The sequence below is a fragment of the Suricata suricatta genome, chromosome 9 (assembly GCF_006229205.1).
Source record: "Suricata suricatta isolate VVHF042 chromosome 9, meerkat_22Aug2017_6uvM2_HiC, whole genome shotgun sequence".
Classification (NCBI taxonomy): domain Eukaryota; kingdom Metazoa; phylum Chordata; class Mammalia; order Carnivora; family Herpestidae; genus Suricata; species Suricata suricatta.
Window position 1 is genome coordinate 93,015,505 of NC_043708.1, and position 22,976 is coordinate 93,038,480.

General features: G+C 37.9%; 1 protein-coding gene across 1 annotated transcript in view; it reads left to right on the plus strand.

Annotated features, from left to right (window-relative positions):
- Positions 1-22,976, plus strand: part of UNC13C (unc-13 homolog C) — a 593,765-nt gene that overhangs the window by 489,086 nt on the left and 81,703 nt on the right. Inside the window, exons 27-29 of the mRNA XM_029952367.1 lie at positions 3,164-3,252; positions 10,304-10,453; positions 14,016-14,139. Of these exons, the coding sequence (XP_029808227.1) occupies positions 3,164-3,252; positions 10,304-10,453; positions 14,016-14,139 (363 nt within the window). The remainder of the gene's footprint in view (positions 1-3,163; positions 3,253-10,303; positions 10,454-14,015; positions 14,140-22,976) is intronic.

Below are 22,976 nucleotides of genomic sequence, written 5' to 3' on the forward strand. Positions count from 1 at the left end.
ACAGTGTGGAGGTTCCTCAAAAAACTATCCATAGAACTGCCCTATGACCCAGCAATAGCCCTGCTAGGGATTTACCCAAGAGATACAGAAATGCTGAGGCATAGGAGCACATGTACCCCAATGTTCATAGCAGCAATGTCAACGATAGCCAAAACATGGATAAGTTTTAAATCTTTGGGAAAAAATCAGGTAGTCTTACCTTTCCAAAGTAGCCAATAATTTGTAAACTGTGCCGTTGGTAATTTAGGCAAAGAGGTCTAAAAGCCCAAGTTATTATTCCTGAAAAACTTGAAGTTTGTGGTAGTAAGAAAAATCTCTTCAATATGTGCAAATGCAAAACTTGAGAATTGGTTAATTTGCTGCCTAAAGGGATGGTTTTATAACTAGATGAGTTATTGCAAAAGACCTGCAATTTGGCCTCATAATTACAGCTTCTGTTTTAATGTTATAATGGTATGATTTCTATCAGGTAAGCATCAGGTACTTAACCAAAACTAGAACTTTTTGTTTGTTTGTTTTTTGGCCTGGTTACATGATAGAGGCATTAGTCAGTGCTCACTTAGAAACTTAAGCTTCTATGAGGAAATGAAAACTGTCATCCAATATATAAATTGCTATAGATTTGACAGGTTCAGATTTTCAAGCCAAAGCCAATTATTTGATAAGAAATCTCCATGCACAAAAAACCAAAGGTAGACTAAAAATAATTTATGAGAAAATAACATAATTTCATCCAGCTGACCTATCTAACCATTTTTATATGACTTTAAATTAATTATCTTAACAGGTGAAAAAAACCTCAATGGGTATATTAAACGAATATGAAAACAAAATACACATTTTAAAGAAGCAATCCAATGTGTCTTGGTGGCTCAGTCAGTCAAGCATCCGACTCTTGGTTTCAGCTCAGGTCATGATCTCATGGGTTTTGAATTTGAGCCCTGTGTGTGGGACTCCGACCTGGGAGGGCAGAGCCTGCTTGGGATTCTCTCTCTCCCTGTCTCTCTGTCCCTCCCATGCTGTGTGCTTGCTCGCTCTATCTCCCTTCCTTTTCTCCCTTCCTCAAAATAAATAAACTTTCAAAGAAAAAAAGAAGCAATCCCATTTCCTGGAGAAACATCTACTCTCATAGCAATTTCCTTCGAGATGACAGTTGTATAGCTGGGGAACTAATACCTATCTATCTACCCAAGTTGTTTACCAAAGAGTGGGGAGCATGAAGAACCCTGTGGAAGGGCTTCTCTCTCATTCTGTTGCCCAAAAATCTTATCAAAATGAAATAAAATTGGCATTAGGTCAATAGCAAGAAAATATAATAAAAACAATCAGTATGAATGGTTCCTTAGGAGTGGGGCAGGCAACCCATAAATGCTTTTTTGGTTAAAGTTTGGTGAATTTTGGTTTATTAAGCTATTTTTGTTTCAATGCATATTAGTGTCTTTTTACAATAAGTACTATCTCATTGTCTTTCTGAATCACTGCCTTATGATTAATTACAGCTTAATGGAACTCTCAGAAAGTATGAGATCAAGGATATTCTAATTTTCCAATTCTTAAAGAAGTTTCTATTTGTTAGAGTAGCCTGTGCGTCTTTGGGTAAGAGCTGTGAGCTTGTCTGTTGATGGGGTCAGAAAAAAGATTAAGTCCAGAAGAATCACATTGGTTCTCTAGAGGAGCAGCAGAAACTAACCAATGCTGAAAGCACCTGAATTTGACTCAAAATTGACAACATGGATTGTTTGATATAATCAATAGTCAGATGCCAAATGCAATGTTTTATTTCCATCCCATTGCTTTTAATCATGGTAATATAAGCTAGGACCACACAGTGTGCTGAGATATATAAATAATACTTCTTCCTAACATTCTCTTAGTACTAGAAAATGCTCTTGGAGAATTACGTAATGATCACTGTATACTATTAGAGATATTGTTTGGTTCTGGGCTGGCTCCCCAGAGTTTAAATTTGATATTGGGTCCTGCCGTTTTTGGTGTCCTTCTTAGTTTTTCCTGTTTACTAAAGTCCTCCTTTAATTTGTTCTACCCCCAAAAGTTGGCTTTATCCTATCCCTTCTTTTCAATAATAGATCAGCTTGCATAAGAATTATAGGTACCAAAGGCAAGAAACTAATTTCTGAAGAGTCAAAGGAAGGTTGACTTAATTTCAGAGAATATTCTAGATTACCCTTTACCTGAGTTCCTATCAACTTGAGATAATACATCTGTTACAATTCATTCTTTTTTGACAGTTTGCAAAAAACATATGTAAAAAGAAGTTTCTAAAGTGCTAGTGAAGTTTGTGTTGATCCTGAACTTTAATTACAAAAGTATTCTGTCAATAGATTGATGTGTTTATTTATGTTGATTTATAGTATAGTTTTTGCTTATTTTAAGAATTGAAAGCAAATAAAAGAACAGTTGAATTTTAAAGTTTGCATTGTAAAAACAGCTTCAAATATAAGTTATCTTGATTTAATTCTTTTTTCTTTGACCCTAAATGTGCTCAGTAGCTTAACTTCAAGCTTAAATATTTGAAAACTTAAATGAGAATAAAATGAGAAGCATTGGCTCTTGAACTCTCTCACCTCAGAGAAACATTGGAGTGCTTGGATAATTTATTTTTCCTATTTTTAATTCTATAGCTTATAATTTAATTTTTAATTTTAACTACTAACTCTGTAGTTAGAAAAATATAAAAATACAGTCAAATAAGTCACAGTGCAACACTCACAAATTAATTTTTCTTACTATTTTTTTATTTTTAATGGGCCTATTTATTCACAGGGATAGTAAAAACTGAACTATATTTTGAAGTAATACGTATTTTCAGCTAATGCATAACACAATAGATTTTCTAAGTTGTGAAGTTACCTTGTTCTGGAGGTTTCTTTCTCATGCCTTGCATACCATTGCTGTAACCAACAAAGGCTTTGCTATCTAGCTCTCATTTAATGCATGCCATGCACTTCAATCAATTTTTTCATACATATTTAGAATTTCATAAATTTTGCACTTAATTTCAAAGATTATAAAAAGGAAAGGAAAGAGGATATGTGTGCTATATTTCTTGAAGTTTACCTTGTAACAAGCAAAATGTTGTAAGAGAAACAAAAACATGCTTTCTCACAACTCCAAAGTAATACTCTTTATGGTCTTTCTGCAGCTAGATCCTGAAGCTAGTGCTATTCTAAAAGAACTACAAGTTAAACTCAATGGGGTTCTGGATGAGCTTAGCATCACTTATGGTGAAAGGTAAGTATCTAGTTATTATTCAAATGTGTTGGGTTTCCTCTAGTAGTAATTTAGTGGAATCAAATCCGGTCTTTGATGCTATTTCTTTCCTCTGACTCGCTAAATTCATTTAACTTCAATAATCAGCAAAGTTCTATCTCCTCTAGTCTCTCACGACCCCACAATCTACCAGTGGTATCTTGATACATGTTCCCCAGAACTTTGTTTGATCCTTCAGCTGGGTAGCACTTCTAACACCGTGCTCTAAATTCTGCTTTACTCGCCTGTTTCCCTGACTTGACTAGTGTGCTTCTTAAGGTCAGAAACCGTGTATCTCATTCCTACTTGGAATTCTAATATGTAGAGCTTAGCAACTGGCTATTGAAAGAATGGAGGGAGGGAAAGACCCTTTACATACAAAAGAAGACTGAGTTGCTTTCATACATTTGTGTTAATGTGGCTGCACTCCCAAAGAACTGAATTCCACCCTCATAAGCTAATAAAGCCAGGGTTCTAGAGTTTAGGAATCTCGATATAATTACCCCATGGGAGAGTGCTAACACATCTTTATTTTTTCTGTATTTTTAAAGTTTATTTACTTATTTTTTTTTATTTTTTTTCTCTCCATAATATTTTATTGTCAAATTGTTTTCCATACAACACCCAGTGCTCTTCCCCTCAAGTGCCCTCCACCATCACCACCAGCTCTTTTCCCCCCTCCCCCTTCCCCCCCCAACCCTCAGTTCATTCTCAGCTTTCAATAGTCTCTCAAGTTCTGCATCCCTCTCTCTCCCCAACTCTCTCTCCCTCCTCCGCTCCCCCTCGTTCTCCATTAGGTCTCTCTTGTTTTCCTGCTAGACCTATGAGTGCAAACCATATGGTTGAAAGACACCCAAGTGGGGCAGGGGTAGAGAGAGAGGGGGACAGAGACTCCCAAGCAGTCTCCATGCAGCCAGCATAGAGCCCAATGTGGGGCTCGAACCCACGAAACCATGAGATCACAACCTGAGCCAAAACCAAGAGTCTGATGCTTAACTGACTGAGCCACCCAGTCACCTCTATTTTTAAACAATTAACTTTTCTTGTCTGTAGCATTGCTCTAAAGAGAGAAAAACCTATCCTAGATAAACTTCATTTTGGTCCTACAGGAAAAAGCCATTAGATCATCATCAAATGTTAAAATAGAAAAGCAAACACATTTTTAAAGAGATTCATTAACTTCATACATATTTGCCCTACAATTTTTTTTAACGCTAATACACTTTTTGAGAGAGAAAGAGACAATGCACAAGTAGGGGAGGGGCAGGGAGAGGGGGGAGACACAAAATCCGAAGCAGGCTTCAGGCTCTGAGCTGTCAGCACAAAGCCTGATGAGAGGCTCAGACTCGTGAACCCTGAGATCATGACCCGAGCTGAAGTCAGACATTTAAGACTGAGGCACCCAGATGCCCCCAGAATTTGCTTTAAGTATCAGTCCAGTAAATGTTGACTTACTGAGTTCTGTTCTCAAATGGCACTATCAAAATTTTTCTAATGGTGAAGGTTAGCTATCTTTGAACCCCACCCATCACTTATTATTGGGTTTTGTAAAGATATGTATATATGCTTAATAAATATTGATTAGATACACTACTTTCAAATCAGAATGACTTTTAAAAAAAGACACTTAAAGCATCATTTATACAGCAATGATGCAAAGTAAAGAAGAATCCCATATTGGCCTTCTCTTTAGTTTCAGGGGTATGTGAATTGTCTTTATACAGCCCACTTTCACAGCCAAGGTACCAAACAAGAGACAGCCTTGCTGTATTGAGCCCGAGGTGATTGCCTTGCCTTCTGTTTCGTGTTGTTCGCTGACCTGGATAATTCTGCTTACTTGGCCTACATATTAATAAGCAATGGAAGATTCTGTGTACCTGGAGTTGGAGAGGCAGACGTTGTCTGAGAGACGTTGGAGCTCATTGGCTCTGAGTTGAGTGACACTTAGTTGGTGGGGGCCCTTGGCCAGTCAGTTTAGTGCAGTTATCAATTATCAATATGTGGTGAGCAAAAGACTGTTGCTTTAAGCCAGGAAGACAGAAAGAGAGATGATTTAGCAAAGTCAGGGAAAACGGAAAGGTGTCTGGGACAGCAGGGGGTGTTCGGAACCTCATGGGAAATACGATGACTCAACAGAATAGAAATTAGAATATAAATAGAGAACATACAGTTGAATTACTTTCTGAAATGTAGCCACATCATCCTTATCAGTAAATACTTTTTATTATGTTTTGTTCTGTTTTGTCTGATGGGAGGAATATTCAAGTTACAAAGGGTGAGATTATAATTTGAAAACCTGTGAGCAAACTTCAGCTATGAAATAAGGAGCGATGCTTATTAGATTCATAGAGGTGCACTGGAAATGTTTTGTTCCTGGGAAGCCAGCTACTTTAACCTAGATATTGAATCTCCTGGTTACTCAGTACTATTTCCTCATTATTTTATTAAATATAGGAAACAATTTAGTATTTTATGCAATTATGGCTAAGATTATTGGAATACACAACCCATATGTCATTCTTTTCTTATAAAAAGAATATTATATGCCTATTGGTATGAATTTATTTCACACACAACCAACCAGACATCCCACCAGGTGGATGGGATATCCATAATGATCAGTGTAACCACACTGTGAAGTCAAACTGCATCTTTTTAGTCTGAATCAACCTTCTTTAGAGTCAAAATTAGCAGTTTAGAGCCTTAAAATTAAGTGTATAATTAATTGCCCCCGATCTGTTTTATCTGGTGTTATTAAAACCCCCAATCACATAATTTTAGTATATGGAGCTGGTAGGATGATTTCACAGTAAAGTCAGAGCAGAGCCAAGCCACACACATCTGAAGCCCAGGTTCCGGGGACCTTGACATGGTCATATGAATAACTACTTTTTATTTTGTTTTGTTCTGTTTTGTTTGATGAAAGGAAACTAAGTGTTATACTTTCACTGAAATCATAAAGATGTTCTTACAGTTGTTCTTAACAATCTTGAAAACTTGTGCCACTTAGGTTTCTGCTTATATTTTGGAGTTTGGCTTTTGGCTTACTACATTGCTTTTAATGATGCCTATGGTACCACTGGCTAGCTGGATTAAGGAAGGAATTCAGGAATATTTCCTAGGATTTCTCCTATTAGTATTTGGCTTCGTGGGTGCTTACAACATCCATCACTATTAACTGGTACCACTTTTAATCAAGCTGATTACTAAAGACTTCTCCAACCAAAATATTGATACAGAAAAAATATTTTAGGTGAATTTACCAAAAATTAATAGAGACAAAAAAATTAGGTGAAATGTAGGTGTTGGTTTATCCTGGATTAATGTTAGGATAAAGTGTCACTATCTCTGATACACTGATAACCCTTCCTCCATATGCCTGATCTCACACACAGAGCTGACTTCTGGTGGGAGTCACCATATGGGTCTATTATAGGAAAACTCATTTAAGCATTTTTTTAAATAACTATCATACCTTCTTATGCTCAGTCTATCCTCTACCCCAATACACTGATTTGAGAAACAGTGCAAAAGAAAGTGGCTGTTTCAAGGGTGATTATTACCACAGGAAGCAGGATGACTGATGACTGAGTAGTAAATCGACTGGTTCACATATTCCAACATTATCTACCTTGTTTTTCTATTGTCCCAAATAGTTACCACTGTACCCTCACTAAATACACACACCACCACTATCACCACTTACTTTATCACATTCTGCACCATGCCCACCACCACCTTCCTCCACAACAACTACCTAACCAAAGTATAAAGGTGGAGCCAGATAAAAGCCAAAATGTTTAACACAGCTGGACTCCTTTGAACTACTCTGAAAGAGGATGTCTCATCGAATTGAAAAAATATGCAGGAAGCCAAGAAATGAGCCACATGCATCAGGACAAGCTGAGGTTCAAGGATCCAGGAACCAAATACAGACACCAAGGCCAGAGGGCCAGGAATGGTATTGTCAACAGTAAAGAAGGTCAAGGAGAAGTCAGGAGCCAAAGATGAATGATGGTAAAAGAAGATTCAGGCCTTGACTATATGCTGAAAGTTACAGAACAATTTACTTATAAATCTGCTAAAAAAGGGTCTGGGAGGTGGGCATCTGGGTAGCTCAGGCCGTCAAGTGACTAACTCTTGATTTCAGCTTAGGTCATGATCTCACGATTTATGAGATCTAGCCTCTTGTCAGGCTCTTGGCTGACAGGATGGAACCTGCTTGGTATTCTCTCTCCTCTCTCTCTGCCCCTCCCCTGCTCACTGTCTCTCTCTCTCTCTCTCTCTCTCTCTCTCTCTCTCAAAATAAATAAAAATTTTTAAAGGTCCAGGAGGAAGGAAAACATCCAAGTTGTGATAACTTAAAATTTATCTAAGATTTCCCATATTTGGTAGCAAAACCAAAAATTAGAAAAATAAAACATTGGACAACAGGCTAAGTAAAATATTTCCATGATGTGAAATCTAAAATAAATTCTCATATATGCCACAAGAACAAGACGTTCTGTGTTTTGTTCATTGATATATCCTCAGCACCTGTGAACTGAGATGGGCACACAGTATTTTAAAGTATTTGTAGAATGCATCCATTGATAAATATTTATATTCTTTCTACTTAATGGAAGCATCGTATGGTTAAAATTCCCAAATTTCTATCTATATAAAATTTTAGGAATTAGTACATTTGGATACTTCTCAAATAACATATATATATATATAAAACCTTGCTGTGTATAGGAAGGAGAAAGGGACTGACTTGATTACTGTATGTTCTTTTAGTGTTTATTTTGAGAGAGAGAGAGAGAGAGAGAGAGAGAGAGTGCATGTGCACAAGTTAGGGGAGGGGAGAGATAGAGGCAAGAGAAACCCAAGCAGCCTCCACGCTGTCAGCATAGAGCCTGACACAGGGTTCGATCTCACAAATCATGAGATAATAACCTGAGCGGAAATAAAAGTCACATGTTCAATGAGGCCCGACCCACTCAGGTACCCTAACTGTGATACTTTTTTAAAAAGATCTTTTTCTTCTAATTATCACCATTCTAGTAATGGGACCATTTCACAAGTTTTCATTTATCCCTATTCTCCTAAATGTTTTTTTCTTGCCTGCCTGTATATCTGTAATAATTACTCCTTTTGTTGGAAATGTGAAATAGACACTATAGAAGAATGGCGGTGATGATGAGTCTCCATTATTTACATGTTCTACTTAGTGCCAATTATTTCAGTAAGAGATATAAAGAATGAAGAAATAATTCTAAAGATTACACTTCATACACTTATTTAAGTCCATGGAGTGGTGGGGCACTTTGATGACTCAGTCATTTTAGCATGCAGCCTCAGCCCAGGTCATGATCACAGTTTGTGGGTTAAAGCCCTGCATCAGGCTCTGTGCTGACAGGTCAGAGCCTGGAGCCTGCTTCGGATTCTGTGTCTCTCTCTCTTTCCCTGGCCCTCCTGTGCACTCTCACTCTCTCTCAAAAATAAATTCTTGGAGTGGTGAGGTAATAGAAATGGGTGGAAGGAAAAGGGTCTGTTGATACATTTAGCCATTGTTCTTTAGCAACCTCTTTTTGCAAAGTGTGACAACTTGTTCTATGGTGTGGATAAGTAGCACCGAAAATAAAAATCTCCTTGCCTTCATAGAGCTTACATTCCATTTGGGGCAACAGGAAATAAATACATAAATCCAAAGCATGCAATATGTCAAATAATAATAATAAATATAGAATAATAGTGCAATTAAGAAAAAAACTGCAAGGGAATGAAGAATGATAGAAGTGTCCATTCAAATTGAGTGTTCAAGTAGAATTCTCAAGGGACTTGGAATGTGGTGAATGCCCAAGAGTGAGGGACCAAGAGAGAGAAAGTTCATGGGAGAGGGAACATACAGTGTCTATGAGATAAGAGTGTCCTCAGAAAATTCTAAGAACACTAAAATTTAGGATACTTTATAATGATTTGCTGATGGGTTGGATATTGGTATGAGAGAAACACATTGGACTTATAAGTGGGAAGGTTTCATAGGCAATTGAATAAAATGGTCTAGAGCTCACATTAGAAGTCGGATCTGCAGGGCCTCCTGGGTGGCTCAGTTGGTTAAGGGTCCAACTTCAGCTCAGGTCATGATCTTGTGGTTCATGAGTACACACCCCACATTGGGCGCTATGCTGACAGCTCAGAGCCAGGAGCCTGCTTCAGGTTCTGTGTCTCCCCCTCCTCCTACCCCTCCCTGCTCACAACTTTGTCTCAAAAATAAATGAACATTAATTTTTTTTAAGTCAGGTCTTTAGATGCATATTTGGGAATCACCAGTATATTGATGGTGTGAAAGCCATGGAACTAGATATATTTGCCAAAAAGCTATATTTGATGAAGAAATGGAGTGGTCAAATGATCAAGCCTAGTGGATAACAATGTAAGGTTGCCAGATAAATTATAGGCTGTGCACAACTGAATTTGCATTTCAGGTAAACAGTGTGTATATTTCATATACATATGTCCAAAATACTGCATGGGTCATACTTGTACTGAAAAATGTTCACTATTTGAAATTCAAATTACAGGGGTAGCCTGTCTTTATATTTGCTGAGTCTGGCAAATAAGTACGGGTCAGGTAACTGAGAACAGATCATAGCCAGTGAGGTTAGAGGAAAAAACCCAAAAGGGTGTGGAGTCCCAGATGCCTAGTGAAGAACATGAACCTCATGCTGAGTCTTTCAAGAACAGTCATTTTCCCAAACAATGCTCGGGGAAATGCTCGGCTATTTCTGTGAGAGTTGGGTCCAAATAAACCCCCATTCAAATTAATTCAACCTGAAGAGCATTACTTTTATCTGCTTATATGGGTCCCAAGTAAGCTTTTAATGCAACAAAATTTTTTGCAACTGAACAGTAAGTTTGAAGACGGATGAGCGTGGAAATTCACACCATGTGAAACAGAGCAAACTCCTTGGAGTTGAATTAAACAGACACAGACACAGGAGTAATAAATGCTTGCTTTTATTTCAGAATTTATATTCCTTATTTTTAGTTTCCAGCTTATCATTGAAGAGTGTATAAAACAGATGAGTTTTGAGCTAAACCAAATGAGAACAAACGGAAATACTTCAGCTAATAAAAACAGTGCAGCAATGGATGCAGAGATTGTGTTAAGACCCCTCATGGACTTCTTGGACAAAACGTAAGTTTCCAACCTAGTTTTCTCTTTAACCATTGCCCTAAATTTGACTGATAACATTTTTATGGGGAAAAAAATTGTTTTCCTCTACATAAGATAGCTTTAAAAAGGCTTCTAGAGAAATATTCTAACTCATTAAAAAGGAAAAGACTTTTAGTTCATTACTAGATAGGAAAAAACAGGAATGATTTTGTGCAGGAAAGGACAAATGGGAAGGAAATAAATAATGGTAACTAAGGAGTTTGTGGTTCTAAGGGGACAGAGCATTAGGATATGATGCCCCTCAGATAAAATACTGTTTTGCATCCTCTTACACATCAAAAATGACTGGGTTCAGTCCAGAATGTCTGATTTCATGTCAGAAAAGTGAAGAAGAGAGTATCACAAATATGAGCAGAATTAATTCAGTTCAGAGGCAAGTAGACACTGGCTGGCTCACCTTCAATAATTGAGCACTTATCTGTCCTAATCCTGTGAACTACTAGTTGAGAGACCCTGAATCCATTTCACCGTCTGTAAAATGAGGCCAAAACATAAAGTCAGTGGACCCTTCTTTTTAGTGTATTTAGATTATTTTACTGTCTTAATTTTCCACTTAGAGTTATACATAATTATATAATTGATATATATTTTTCTAATTCTTAGTAGAAAGGGACAATATATAAAGATACAAAAACCATCTATGAGCTTTAAAAAATTGTAAAAGATTTAAAATTTTTGGAAACAGATATGAGGCATGAAGGGTTGCACAAATTCTCAGGTCTAATAGAAATGTGTGCCATTTGTTAGAGATTTTTAAAAGTCAGATGTTAATTCTGTTCTTAGGTAACTAACAGGTTGGGGGGAAAATGCACACAAACACAATAAGGTATAATAATGCCTTGTTCAAACCATCAGTAGAAGTTCCATTTGCAGTAGACCTTTCAGGGTGATAGAGCTGAGAGGGTAGGAGATGAGGGGTGGGCTTTCTGGAGGAGGGAGAACAGCTAGATGCTGTCTTGATGAAAATCTGATCAACTGTATGATAGCAAATCTCTATTGCCAGCTGGTATCATGGTATTTGACAATTGTCTGGTTAATTGGTCTGTAGATAACCAATCTAGATAGCTCAGTTCCCAAAATGTATGCTTTTCAGTCTGCATTATCAAGTAGGTTTCCTCTAAATTCCTTAAGGAAGCAGTTGCTTTGTCTCCTGTTTGTTCATTTAACATAAACAATGGAGGGCTCAAAAACTTAAGGTAGCTTTGAGAAAATCCCCTTAGAAATCATGTTATATTATAAATGTATAGGCTCTCTTTGTGTAGCCTCTCTAAGTAAAAGATTCTTTATGTTTCATTTTTTTTTTTACCGAAACGCCGTGACTCTATAAAATGAACTATAAACATTATTTCCAGCTGACTGAAATCCCATGCAGAGCTGCAAACATGTCAAGGGTTTTATACCTATTCATTCCTAGTTGGAGCAAAGTTAGTTGGCTGGCCAAGCATACGAGCTGACCATAAAAACAAGGTCAATTCTTAAACCCACACCTTTCAAAAATGGAAATTACACATCTGCTACAAAACTGGTAGATTTGTTTTATCTCAAATCATCTTTCTGTGGTTCAGTCATGACACATCTGTCCATATCATGACTGCGACTCTCCAACAGTGGTTTCTAAATAGTGGGGCCACAGATTCCAGAACTATGCACAAGGGGTCCCAACCCTCCTCCCTCATCCAAAGGAGATTGTTTTCATATATGGTCCTATTTAGGTATCTGCATACAGTAGTGTTCAGAGAAATAATTCTACATAGATAGGTATTTTGGAAATCTTTCCCTTTGCCTCTCAGTGTCACCTGCCTTTAGATATTGATTATATATACATTTAAAATAGTCAATTCTCTCACTCTCTCAAAACCAGAACTCAAGTTATAATTTGAGTCCAAAAACATACAGAGAACTTAGGAGGACAGTAGGGAGTTAATGAGGCTATCCTGAAATACATGACCCACCTCTGGCCCTCTGTGGAACAGGTTTAATAAACTCTTATTAAAGGAGCCTTACAGAGTTGAGTGTCCTATTCCAGCACATTCAGTAAGTATCTATGCAGCACTGTGCCTTCACAGACTATTGGGCCTTCATACAATAACGTGTTTGTCCAGGGCAGCACAGCACATTGGATAACTCACTGGGTTTAGAGGACTTTTCAGCCCTCACTTCCTTGCTTCACTTCCTTGAACAAGTTCCCTAATGTCTCTGAACCTGATATGTTTTTTCTTAAGTTTCTTCTATTTATTTTGAGAGAGTGCATACACAAATGTGGGAGGGGTATAGAGAGAGACAGAGATAGAGAAAGAAAGAGAGAGAATCATACACAGGCTCAACGCTGTTAGTGCAGAGCCTAACACAAGGCTCAATCTCATGAATTGTGAGATCATGACCTAAGCCAAAACCAAGAGTCACACTCTTAACCAACTAGCCACCCAGGCACCCCTCTGAACCTGTTTTTGATTTATAAAATGAATATAGTGATAAACAAAAAGCTTCTGCAGAAGAGGTTTCTAAATTTAGGATGTTACATAACTACCAGGTAATGTTAACATCATTCTCACCATGAGAAGAATTTATAAGAAATACAAATTTAAACCTATTAAAGTTGGTAACTTTGGCGTCTTAAAAAGCTGATCTTAGAGAAACAGAACAGCTTGGTAGTAGCCAGAAGGTAGAGGAATCCGGAGAGTGGGTAAAAGTGGTCAAAAGGTAGAAACTTCCAGTTATAAAATAAATAAGTCTTAGGGATTAACATATAGCACAAAACTATAGTTAACAATATTTTACTGCATATTTAAAAATTACTGAGGGGGGGGCGCCTGGGTGGCTCAGTCTGTTAAGCATCCAGCTTCGGCTCAGGTCATGATCTCACGGTTCGTGGGTTCGAGCCCCGCGTCGGGCTCTGTGCTGACAGCTAGCTCAGAGCCTGGAGCCTGTTTCAGATTCTGTATCTCCCTCTCTCTCTGACCCTCCCCTGCTCCAGCTGTCTCTCTCTGTCTCTCAAAAATAAATAAAAAGCATTAAAAAATTTTTTTTAAAAGTTTTAAATAAAAATTACTGAGGGTAGAGTAGATCTTATAAGAAGATTACTGAGGTAATGGATGGTAACTAAATTTACTGTGATAATCATTTCATCATTATATTTGCATATCAAATCATTATGTTATACATTTGAAACTTACACAAAGTGATATGTTAATTGTATCTCAATAGAACTGAAAACTTTTAGCTCTTAAGTAAAATTGTATGCAACTTTGTTGTTATGTTGGAGCAGTTCCAGATAGTGATCAAAATGTTTTTCTTTAGTGTTTGGCCTGCACCATGTACATGTGGTCAGTATGAATTCGGAATGAGGGTGAAAATCATCTTCTTTGGGAGCGTTGTTTATATATTTTTTCAGTAAACAAAATTTAGCAGTAAGACCTAATCACATATTTAAATTTCAATATTGAAAAATGTGAATTTCTGATCAATAAAAAAGTAGATACCTTGATATGAGCTTTATAAGTGACTGTGTTTTATTTTATTTCAGATTAAGTCTCTCAGCAAAAATCTGTGAGAAAACAGTTCTGAAGCGAGTTTTGAAGGAGTTATGGAAGCTAGTTCTTAACAAAATAGAAAAACAAATTGTTCTCCCTCCTCTGACAGACCAAACAGTAAGTCTTTAAAACCAAAATTTGGTTACACTTATTTAAATTATTGAAATATACTTGACATACAATGTTAAATTAGCTTTAGGTGTACAATAGTGATTTGACAATTCTGTATTTTATTTAATGCTCACCACCATAAATGTAGTCACCATCTGCTACTGTACAAGGTTATTAAAATATTTCTGATTATATTCCCTCTGCTTGGCTTTTCATCTCCATGATTTATTTCAGAAGTAGAACTTTGTACCTCTTAATCCCCTGCATCTTTGTTGCCCATTCGCCCACACACCTCCCCTTTGTCAAACAACACTTTGTTCTCTGTATTTATGAGTCTATTTCTGGTTTTTGGCTTATTTGATTTGCTTTTTAGATTCCACATATAAGTGAAGTCATATGGTATTTGTCTTTCTCTTTCTGACTTATTTCACTCAGCATAACACCCACAAGCTCCATCTATGTTATCACAAAGGGCAAGATCTCATTTCTTTTTATGGTTGAATAATCAAATGTCTGTGTATGTATGTATATCTACATGTATACATATATCTACCTACATACATATATTCATTCATGGTGCAGACCAAAAAACAACACATTCATGTTCATGTACACACACACATCTTCTTTTTCCATTCATTAGTTGGTAGACACTTGGACTGCTTCCTTACCTTAGCTATTGGAAATAATGCTGCAATAAAGAAGTGCATATATCCCTTTGAATTAGTAATTTCATATTCCTTGAGTACACACTCAACAGTAAAGTTACTGAATCATATAGTATATCTGTTTTTAATTTTTTGAGGAACCTCCATACTGTTTTCCAGTGGTTCCACCAATTTACATTTCCGACAAGGAAAATCAAGTCCATGTGGATTCCCTTTCGTCCACTTCCTCACCAAAACTTGTTAGATCTTCTTTATTATAGCCAGTGTGACTAGTGTAAGGTGATATTTCATTATGGTTTTAATTTGAATTTTACTGTTAGTTAGTGATATTGAGCATCTTTTCATGTGTCTGTTGGTCATCTATAGCTCTTCTTAGGAAAATGTCTATTCAGGTCCTCTATATTTTTAATAGGTTATTGCCAAGTAGGTTTCCATGTAACACCAAGTGCTCTTCCCCACAAGTTCCCCCCTCCGTGACCATCACTCCCCACCCCCTTTCCTCCTCCCTCTTCAGCCCTCAGTTTGTTTTCAGTATTCAAGAGTCTCTCATGATTTGTCTCCCTTCCTCTCTCTTTCTTTCACCCCCTTCCCCTTCCCATGGTTCATTGTTAGATTTCTCCTGTTAGACCTATGAGTGAAAAGATATGGTATCTGTCCTTCTCTGCCTGACATATTTTGCTTAGCATGACATGCTCAAGGTCCATCCACTTTGCTACAAATGGCCAGATTTCATTCTTTCTCATTGCCATGTAGTACTACATTGTGTACCACATTTCTTTATCCATTCATCTGTTGATGGACATTTAGGCTTTTTCCATGATTTGGCTATTGTTGACAGTGCTGGTATGAACATTGGGATGCATGTGCCCCTAATCATCAGCACTCCATATCCCTTGGGTAGATCCCCAGCAGTGCTATTGCTGGGTCATAGGGGAGTTCTATCAATAGTTTTTTGAGGAGCCTCCACAGTTTTCCAGAGCGGCTGTACCAGGTTACATTCCCACCAACAGTGTAGGAGGGTGCCCGTTTCTCCACATTCTCACCAGCATCTGTAGTCTCTGGATTTGTTCATTTTGGTGACTCTGACCAGTGTGAGGTGGTATCTCAATGTGATTTTGATTTCTATTTCCCTGATGATGAGTGACGCTGAACATCATTTCATGTGTCTGTTGGCCATCTGGATGTCCTCTTTGGAGAAGTGTCTGTTCATGTCTTCTGCCCATTTCTTCACTGGATTATTTGTTTTTTGGGTGTGGATTTTGGTGAGTTCCTTGTAGATTAGGGATACTAGCCCTTTATCTGATATGTCATTTGTAACTATCTTTTCCCATTTTGTCGCTTGCCTATTATTTTTTTTTTACTGTTTCCATTGCAGTGCAGAAGCTTTTTATCTTGATGAGGCCCCAATAGTTCATTTTTGTTCTTGATTCTCTTGCCTTTGGGATGTGTCGAGTAGGAAATTGCTGCGATTGAGGTCAAGGAGGCTGTTTCCTCCTTTCTCCTCTAGGGTTTTGATGGTTTCCTGTCTCACATTCAGGTCCTTCATCCATTTTGAGTTTATTTTTGTGTACGGTGTAAGAGAGAGGTCTAGTTTCATTCTTCTGAATGTTGCTGTCCGGTTCTCCCAGCACCACCTGTTAAAGAGGCAGTCTTTTTTCCATTAGATACTCTTTCTTGCTTTGTCAAAGATAAGTTGGCCATACATTTGTGGGTTCAGTTCTGGGCTCTCAATTCTATTCCATGGTTCTATGTGTCTGTTTTTGTGCCAATACCATACTGTCTTGATGACAGCTTTGTAATAGAGACTAACATCAGGGATTGTGATGCTTCCTGTTTTGGTTTTCTTCTTCAATATTACCTTGGCTATTCTGGGTTTTTTGTGGTTCCATACAAATTTTAGGATAGTTTGTTCTAGCTTTGAGAAGAATGCTGGTGCAATTTTGATGGGGATTGCATTGAATGTGTAGATTGCTTTGGGTAATAATGACATTTTAACAATGTTTATTCTTTCGATACATGAGCATGGAATATTTTTCCATATCTTTGTGTCTTCTTCAATTTCTTTTATAAGCTTTCTATAGTTTTCATCGTACATCTTTTACATCTTTGGTTAGGTTTATTCCTAGGTATTTTATGGCTTTTCATGGAATTGTGAATGGGATCAGTTTCTTGATTTCTCTTTCTGTTCATTCATTATTGGTGTATAAAAATGCAATCAATTTCTGTATGTTGATTTTGTACACTGTGACTTTGCTGAATTCATGGATCAGTTCTAGAAGGTTTCTGGTGGAGTCGATTGGGTTTTCCATGTAGAGTATCCTATCTGCGAAAAGTGAAAGTTTGACTTCTTCTTTGCCAATTCTGATGCCTTTTATTTCCTTTTGTTGTCTGATTGCTGATGCTAGGACTTCCAGCAGTATGGTAAACAACAGTGGTGAGAGTGGACATCCCTGTCGTGCTCCTGATCTCAGGGGGAAAGCTTTCAATTTTTCCCCATTGAGGACAATATTAGCTGTGGGCTTTTCATAAATGGCTTTTATAATGTTTAAGCAAGTTCCTTCTATCCCGACTTTCTTGACGGTTTTTACTAAGAAAGGATGCTGCATTTTGTCAAATGCTTTTTCTGCATCTATCGGCAGGACCATATGGCTTTTATCTTTTCTTTTGTTAACGTGATGGATCACATTAATGGATTTGCAAATATTGAACCAGCCCTGTAACCCAGGAATGAATCCCATGGGATCATGGTGGATAATTCTTTTTATTCTGTTGAATTCGATTCGCTAGTATCTTGTTGCATATTTTTGCATGAGTAGTCATTAAGGATAGTGGTCTGTAGTTTTCTTTTTTGTTGTTGTTGGGTCTCTGTCTGGTTTGGGAATCAAATTGATGTTGGTTTTGTAGAACGAGTTCAGAAGTTTTCCTTCTATTTCTATTTTTGGAATAGCTTGAGAAGGATGGGCGTTAACTCTGCTTTAAATGTCTGGTAGAATTCCCCTGGTAAGCAATCCGGCTCTGGTCTCTGGTTCCTTGGGAGATTTCTGATGACTAATTCTATTTCTTCACTGGATATAGATCTGTTCAGATTTTATATATCTTCCTGTTTGAATTTTGGTAGTGCATATGTGTTCAGTAATTTGTCCATTTATTCTAGATTGTCCAGTTTGTTGGCATATAATTTTTCATAGTAATCTCTGATGATTGCTTGTATTTCTGAGGGATTGGTGGTAATAGATCCTTTTTCATTCATGATTTTGTCTATTTGGGTGTTCTCTCTTTTCTTTCTGAGGAGTCTGGCTAGAGATTTATCAATTTTTTTATTTTTTCAAAAAACCAACTCTTGGTTTCATTAATTTGTTCGATTTTTTTTTTTTGATTCTATATCGTTTATTTCTGCCTGGATCTTTATTATTTTTCTTCTGCTGCTGGGTTTAGGATACTCTTGCAGCTCCCCTTCTAGTTTCCTTAGGTCCTCTGTTAAATATTGAGTTTGTGCTTTTTCTAGTTTGTTGAAATAGTCCTGGATTGCAACATACTTTCATCTTAGCACTGCCTTTGCTGTGTCCCAGAGAGTTTGGATTGTTGTATTTTCATTTTTATTTGTTTCCATATATTTTTAAATTTCTTCTCTAATTGCCTGATTGGCTGAATCATTCTTTAGTAGGGTGGTTTTTAACCTCAACATTTTTGGAGGTTTTCCAGACTTTTTCCTGTGGTTGATTTCAAGTTTCATAGCATTGTAATCTGGAAGTGTGCATGGTATGATCTCAATTCATTTGCATTTATGGAGAGCTGTTTTAGGACCCAGTATGTAATCTATCTTGGGGAATGTGCCATGCGCTCTCAAGAAGAAAGTGAATTCCCTAGCTTCAGGATGCAGAGTTCTAAATACATCTATTCATTCCATCTGTTCCATTTTGCTTTCAGGTCCATTGTTTCTTTAGTGATTTTCTGTCTGGTTGACCTATCCAATGCTGTAAGTGGAGTATTAAAATCCCCTGTGATAAGCACATTCTTATTAATAAGATTGTTGTTAGTTGTTTTATGTGTATGGGTGGTCCCAAATTTATTGTATAGATGTTTATAATTGTTAGCACTTCCTGATGGAGAGACCCACTCCCTTTACTTTAAAGTCCAGTTTGTCTGATGTAAGTATGGCTACTCCAACTTTCTTCTGACTTCCAGTCAAATAGGTTCTTCTCCATCCCCTTATTTTCAAGCTGAAGGTGTCTTCAGGTCTAAGGTGAGTCTCTTGTAGACAGCAAATAGATGAATTTTGGTTTTTTATCCATTCTGCAACTTTGTGTCGTTTGATTGGAACATTTAGTTTATTTACATTCAGTGTTATTATTGGAAAATGTGGGTTTAGATTCGTTGTGTTCTCTGTAGTGTTCATGTTTATAGTGATGTCTCTGGTACCTTATATTCCTTACTACATTTCCCTCATAGAGGCCTTCTTAGGATTTCTTGCAGGGCTGGTTTGGTGGTCATGAATTCTCTAAATTTTTGTTTATTTGGGAACACCTTTATCTCTCCTTCTATTTTGAATGACAGGCTTGCTGGATAAAGAATTCTTGGTTGCATATTTTTTTTTGTTCAAGTTTCCTGCCAAGTTTCAGTGGATAGTTCTGTAACCACTCTGATAGGTTTCCCTTTGTATGTTAGGGCTCTTTTATCCCTACCTACTTTCAGAATTCTCTCTTTATCTTTATATTTTGCCAGTTTCACTGTGATATGTCATGCCGAAGGTGGATTCAAGTTACATCTTAGGAGACGCACCTTTTGAATTTCCATATCTTTTTCCTTCCCCAGATTTGGGAATTTGATCAAGCACCCCTTCAGGTCCTCTTTCTCTTTCTTCCTCTTCCAGAACTTCTATGATACGGATATTGCTCCATTTGATTGTATCACTCAGGTCTTGAATCCTCCTTCTGTGCTCCTATATCAATTTCTGTTTCTCTCAGCTCCCTCTTTTGCAATAACTGTGTCTTCTAATTCACCTATTCTCCTCTCTGCATCTTCAATCCCTGCAGCAGCCACCTCCATTTTATTATGCATCTCATTCATAGCCTTTTTAACTCGTCACAGCTATTTTGAAGGTCCCTAGTCTTTGTATCAATAGCGTCTCTGATGCTTTTTTCAAGCCCAGTGATTAATTTTATGACAATTGTTCTAAATTCTTTCTCAGTTATGTTGCTTATATCTGTTTTGAGAAGTTCTTTGGCTGTGATTTCTTCCTGGAGTTTCTTTAGAGGAGAGTTCTTTTGTTTTGCCATTTGGGCTAGCTTTCTGTCCCTGGTCAGTTTTAAAAGCTCGTTATGCACTGTGCACTTGTTAATATTGCTCTATTAAAGGAGGTTCATTGACTGTCTAGGGTCTGTTGTTTCAGGAAGTGTTCTTTTAATGGTGTCTCTTGGTTTCTGTTGTTGTGACTTTGATTATTTCATTTCCTACTCAGTGGTATTTGGGACTTTCCACCATGTGTACTTTGGCTGGTTTCTGGAGGTAGCCCTGAAAAGAACAACAGACAGACAAACACACAGGGAACAAAAGCATGCCAACACACAGACAAATCAAATAAATAAGCAAACCAAAAGGGGAAAGAAAATAAGAATAGAAATGAAAAGAAAAGAATGGAAAAGAAAAGAGAAAAAGAAAGGGAGGGGGACAGAAACGACAAAGGACAGTCAGAGAGCGTAAAACCGGTGGAGGGGAAAGATAAGAATGAGACCATGAAAAATGTATCTGGATAGCAGGAATTGATCTAATCACAGCAATGTATAAATGTTGGTCTTTCCCAGACTCCAGGTGGGAAAAGGAGAAATGAAGGAAAAAAGAAAAGAGAAAAAAAGATGGAGAATAAAGACAGTTCTCCAGCGCAGATGGGCATGGTTTGGTGTAGGTAGGTCGGGTCTCAGGGGCTACTCTCCAAGGCCCCGCCTTAGGGTTTGCAGGAAGAAGAATGGAGGCTCCCCAAGCCCCACTCAGACGATGCATTGCAAGCTACTCTTTTGAGTCCGATCTCCCTGTGCCACGAGCAGGCCAAATTGCTTTTGTTTCCCTAAGCTCCGCCACTTTTCCAAATCCTAGCCCATGCACTTTAATGCTGTCACCCCAGATGAAATGAAATGAAATGTCTTCCCCCAGGGGGTCATCTTTCTAGCTGGGATTGAGTAATGGGACTGGGGAGCCAGCTTTTCCCTGGCTCCACCTGGAGTTGGCTAGCCCCAAGCCTAAGGGAGAACAAGCCTGCTGGGGGGACGAATTTCTGTCCCCTCCCCCCACCCAGTGGCTATATACGGCATGGTGTGTCTCTATGACCAGGGCTGAGGTCTCTCCCTCTCCAGTGTCCACTCTCTGAGTGTTTTCAGTCTCTTTCTTCTGCTTGGTTCTCTGCTGCTCTATATGACCGTTTCCCATGCAGCTCCAAATGGTTGTTCCTTGTGCTGCTCTGAACGGCCGCTCAGCCCGTGGTTCTCCATAGTCCTGAGCTGCTTCTGCACACATGGCCCTTTGTGTCCTGGTGCCACCTTTCTGGGTGCTCTCTTGCCTGGCTTTGCTTTGGGCGGCTCCCCTCAGAGTCTCTGGTCCTAATTCACACTCACTTAGGCATCCATGAGGCTGTCATCTATAAAGAGTGTATGTGCGTACCTCCCATTCTTGCAGATCAGAATATTGTGGCTTTAGTCCTTCTCAGTTTGATAGTTGCAGCCCTCTAGCCATTTTTTTAATGTTTTATTTATGTTTGATACAGAGAGAGACAGAGCATGAGAGGGGGAGGGGCAGAGAAAGAAGGAGACACAGAACTGGAAGCAGGCTCCAGGCTCCAAGCTAGCTGTCAGCACAGAGCCCGACGCGGGGCTCGAACCCACGAACATGAGATCTGACTTGAGCCAAAGTCGGAGGCTTAACCAACTGAGCCACCCAGGCGCCCCCCTCTAGCCATTTTTAAATCAGATTATATGGGGGGTTTTCTGTTGTTATTGGGAGTTTTTTGGTGTTGGGTTGTAGAAGTTCTATATGTGTTTTGGATATTAACCCCTTATCAGATATGTATTTGCAAATAACTTCTCCCATTCAGTAGGTTGCCTTTGCATTTTGTTGATTGCATTGCTGTGCAAAAGCTTTTTAATATGGCATAGTCCCAGTAGTTTGTTTGTTTTGTTTCCCTTGCCTGAAGAAACAGATCCATAAATATTTTTCATTTGTTGGTGTCATCTTCAGAAAAGAAGTCTTTCACCACTTTGGTTAAATTTATTCCTAGGTATTCATTTCTTTTGGTACAATTTTAAATCTAAGTGTTTACTTAGCAGATTTACTAAACAGAGTCTGTATATTAATTTGGTATCCTGTAACTTTACTGAATTCATTTATCAGGGTTTTTGTTTTTTTTTTTTGGTGGTGTCCTTAGGCTTTACTATATATAGTATCATGTCATTTGCAAATAATGACAGTTTTACATCTTCTTCACCAATTTGGATGTCTTTTCTTCCTCTGATTGCAAAGCCAGGTCTTCCAGTACTGTGCTGAATAAAGGTGGTGAGAGAAGACATTCTTGTTCTTATTCCTAATCTGAGAGGAAAAGCTTTTATCTTTTTCCCCATTGAATATGATGTTAGCTATTGGCTTTTACATATTCATCCCTTATTATGCTGTATGCTCTCCGATGTGTTTTCTACATCTATTGACATAATCACATAGTTTCTATATTTCCTCCTGTTAATGTGGTGTATTAATGATTGGTTTGCAAATACTGAAAAATTCTTTGCATCCCTGGAATAAATCCCACTTGATTGTGGTGATTTTTTAATGTATTGTTGAATTCAGTTTGCTAATGTTCAGTTGAGGATTTTTAAAAAGTTTATTTATTTTGAGAGAGCGAGAGAGAGGGTGCATGCGGGGAGGTGCAGAGACAGAGTGTGGTGCCATTTCATTAACTATGAGATCATGACCTGAGCTGAAATCAAGAATCAGATGCTTAGCCAACTTAGCCACCCTGGCATCTCTAGTTAGGATTTTTATATGCACGTTCATCAGGGATATTAACCTGTAGTTACTTTTTGTAGTGCCTTTATCTTGCTTTGGAATCAGTGTAATGTTGGCCTCATAGAATAAGTTTGTAATTTTTCTTTACTCTTATTTTTTGGAATACTTAGAGAAGAATAGATATTAACT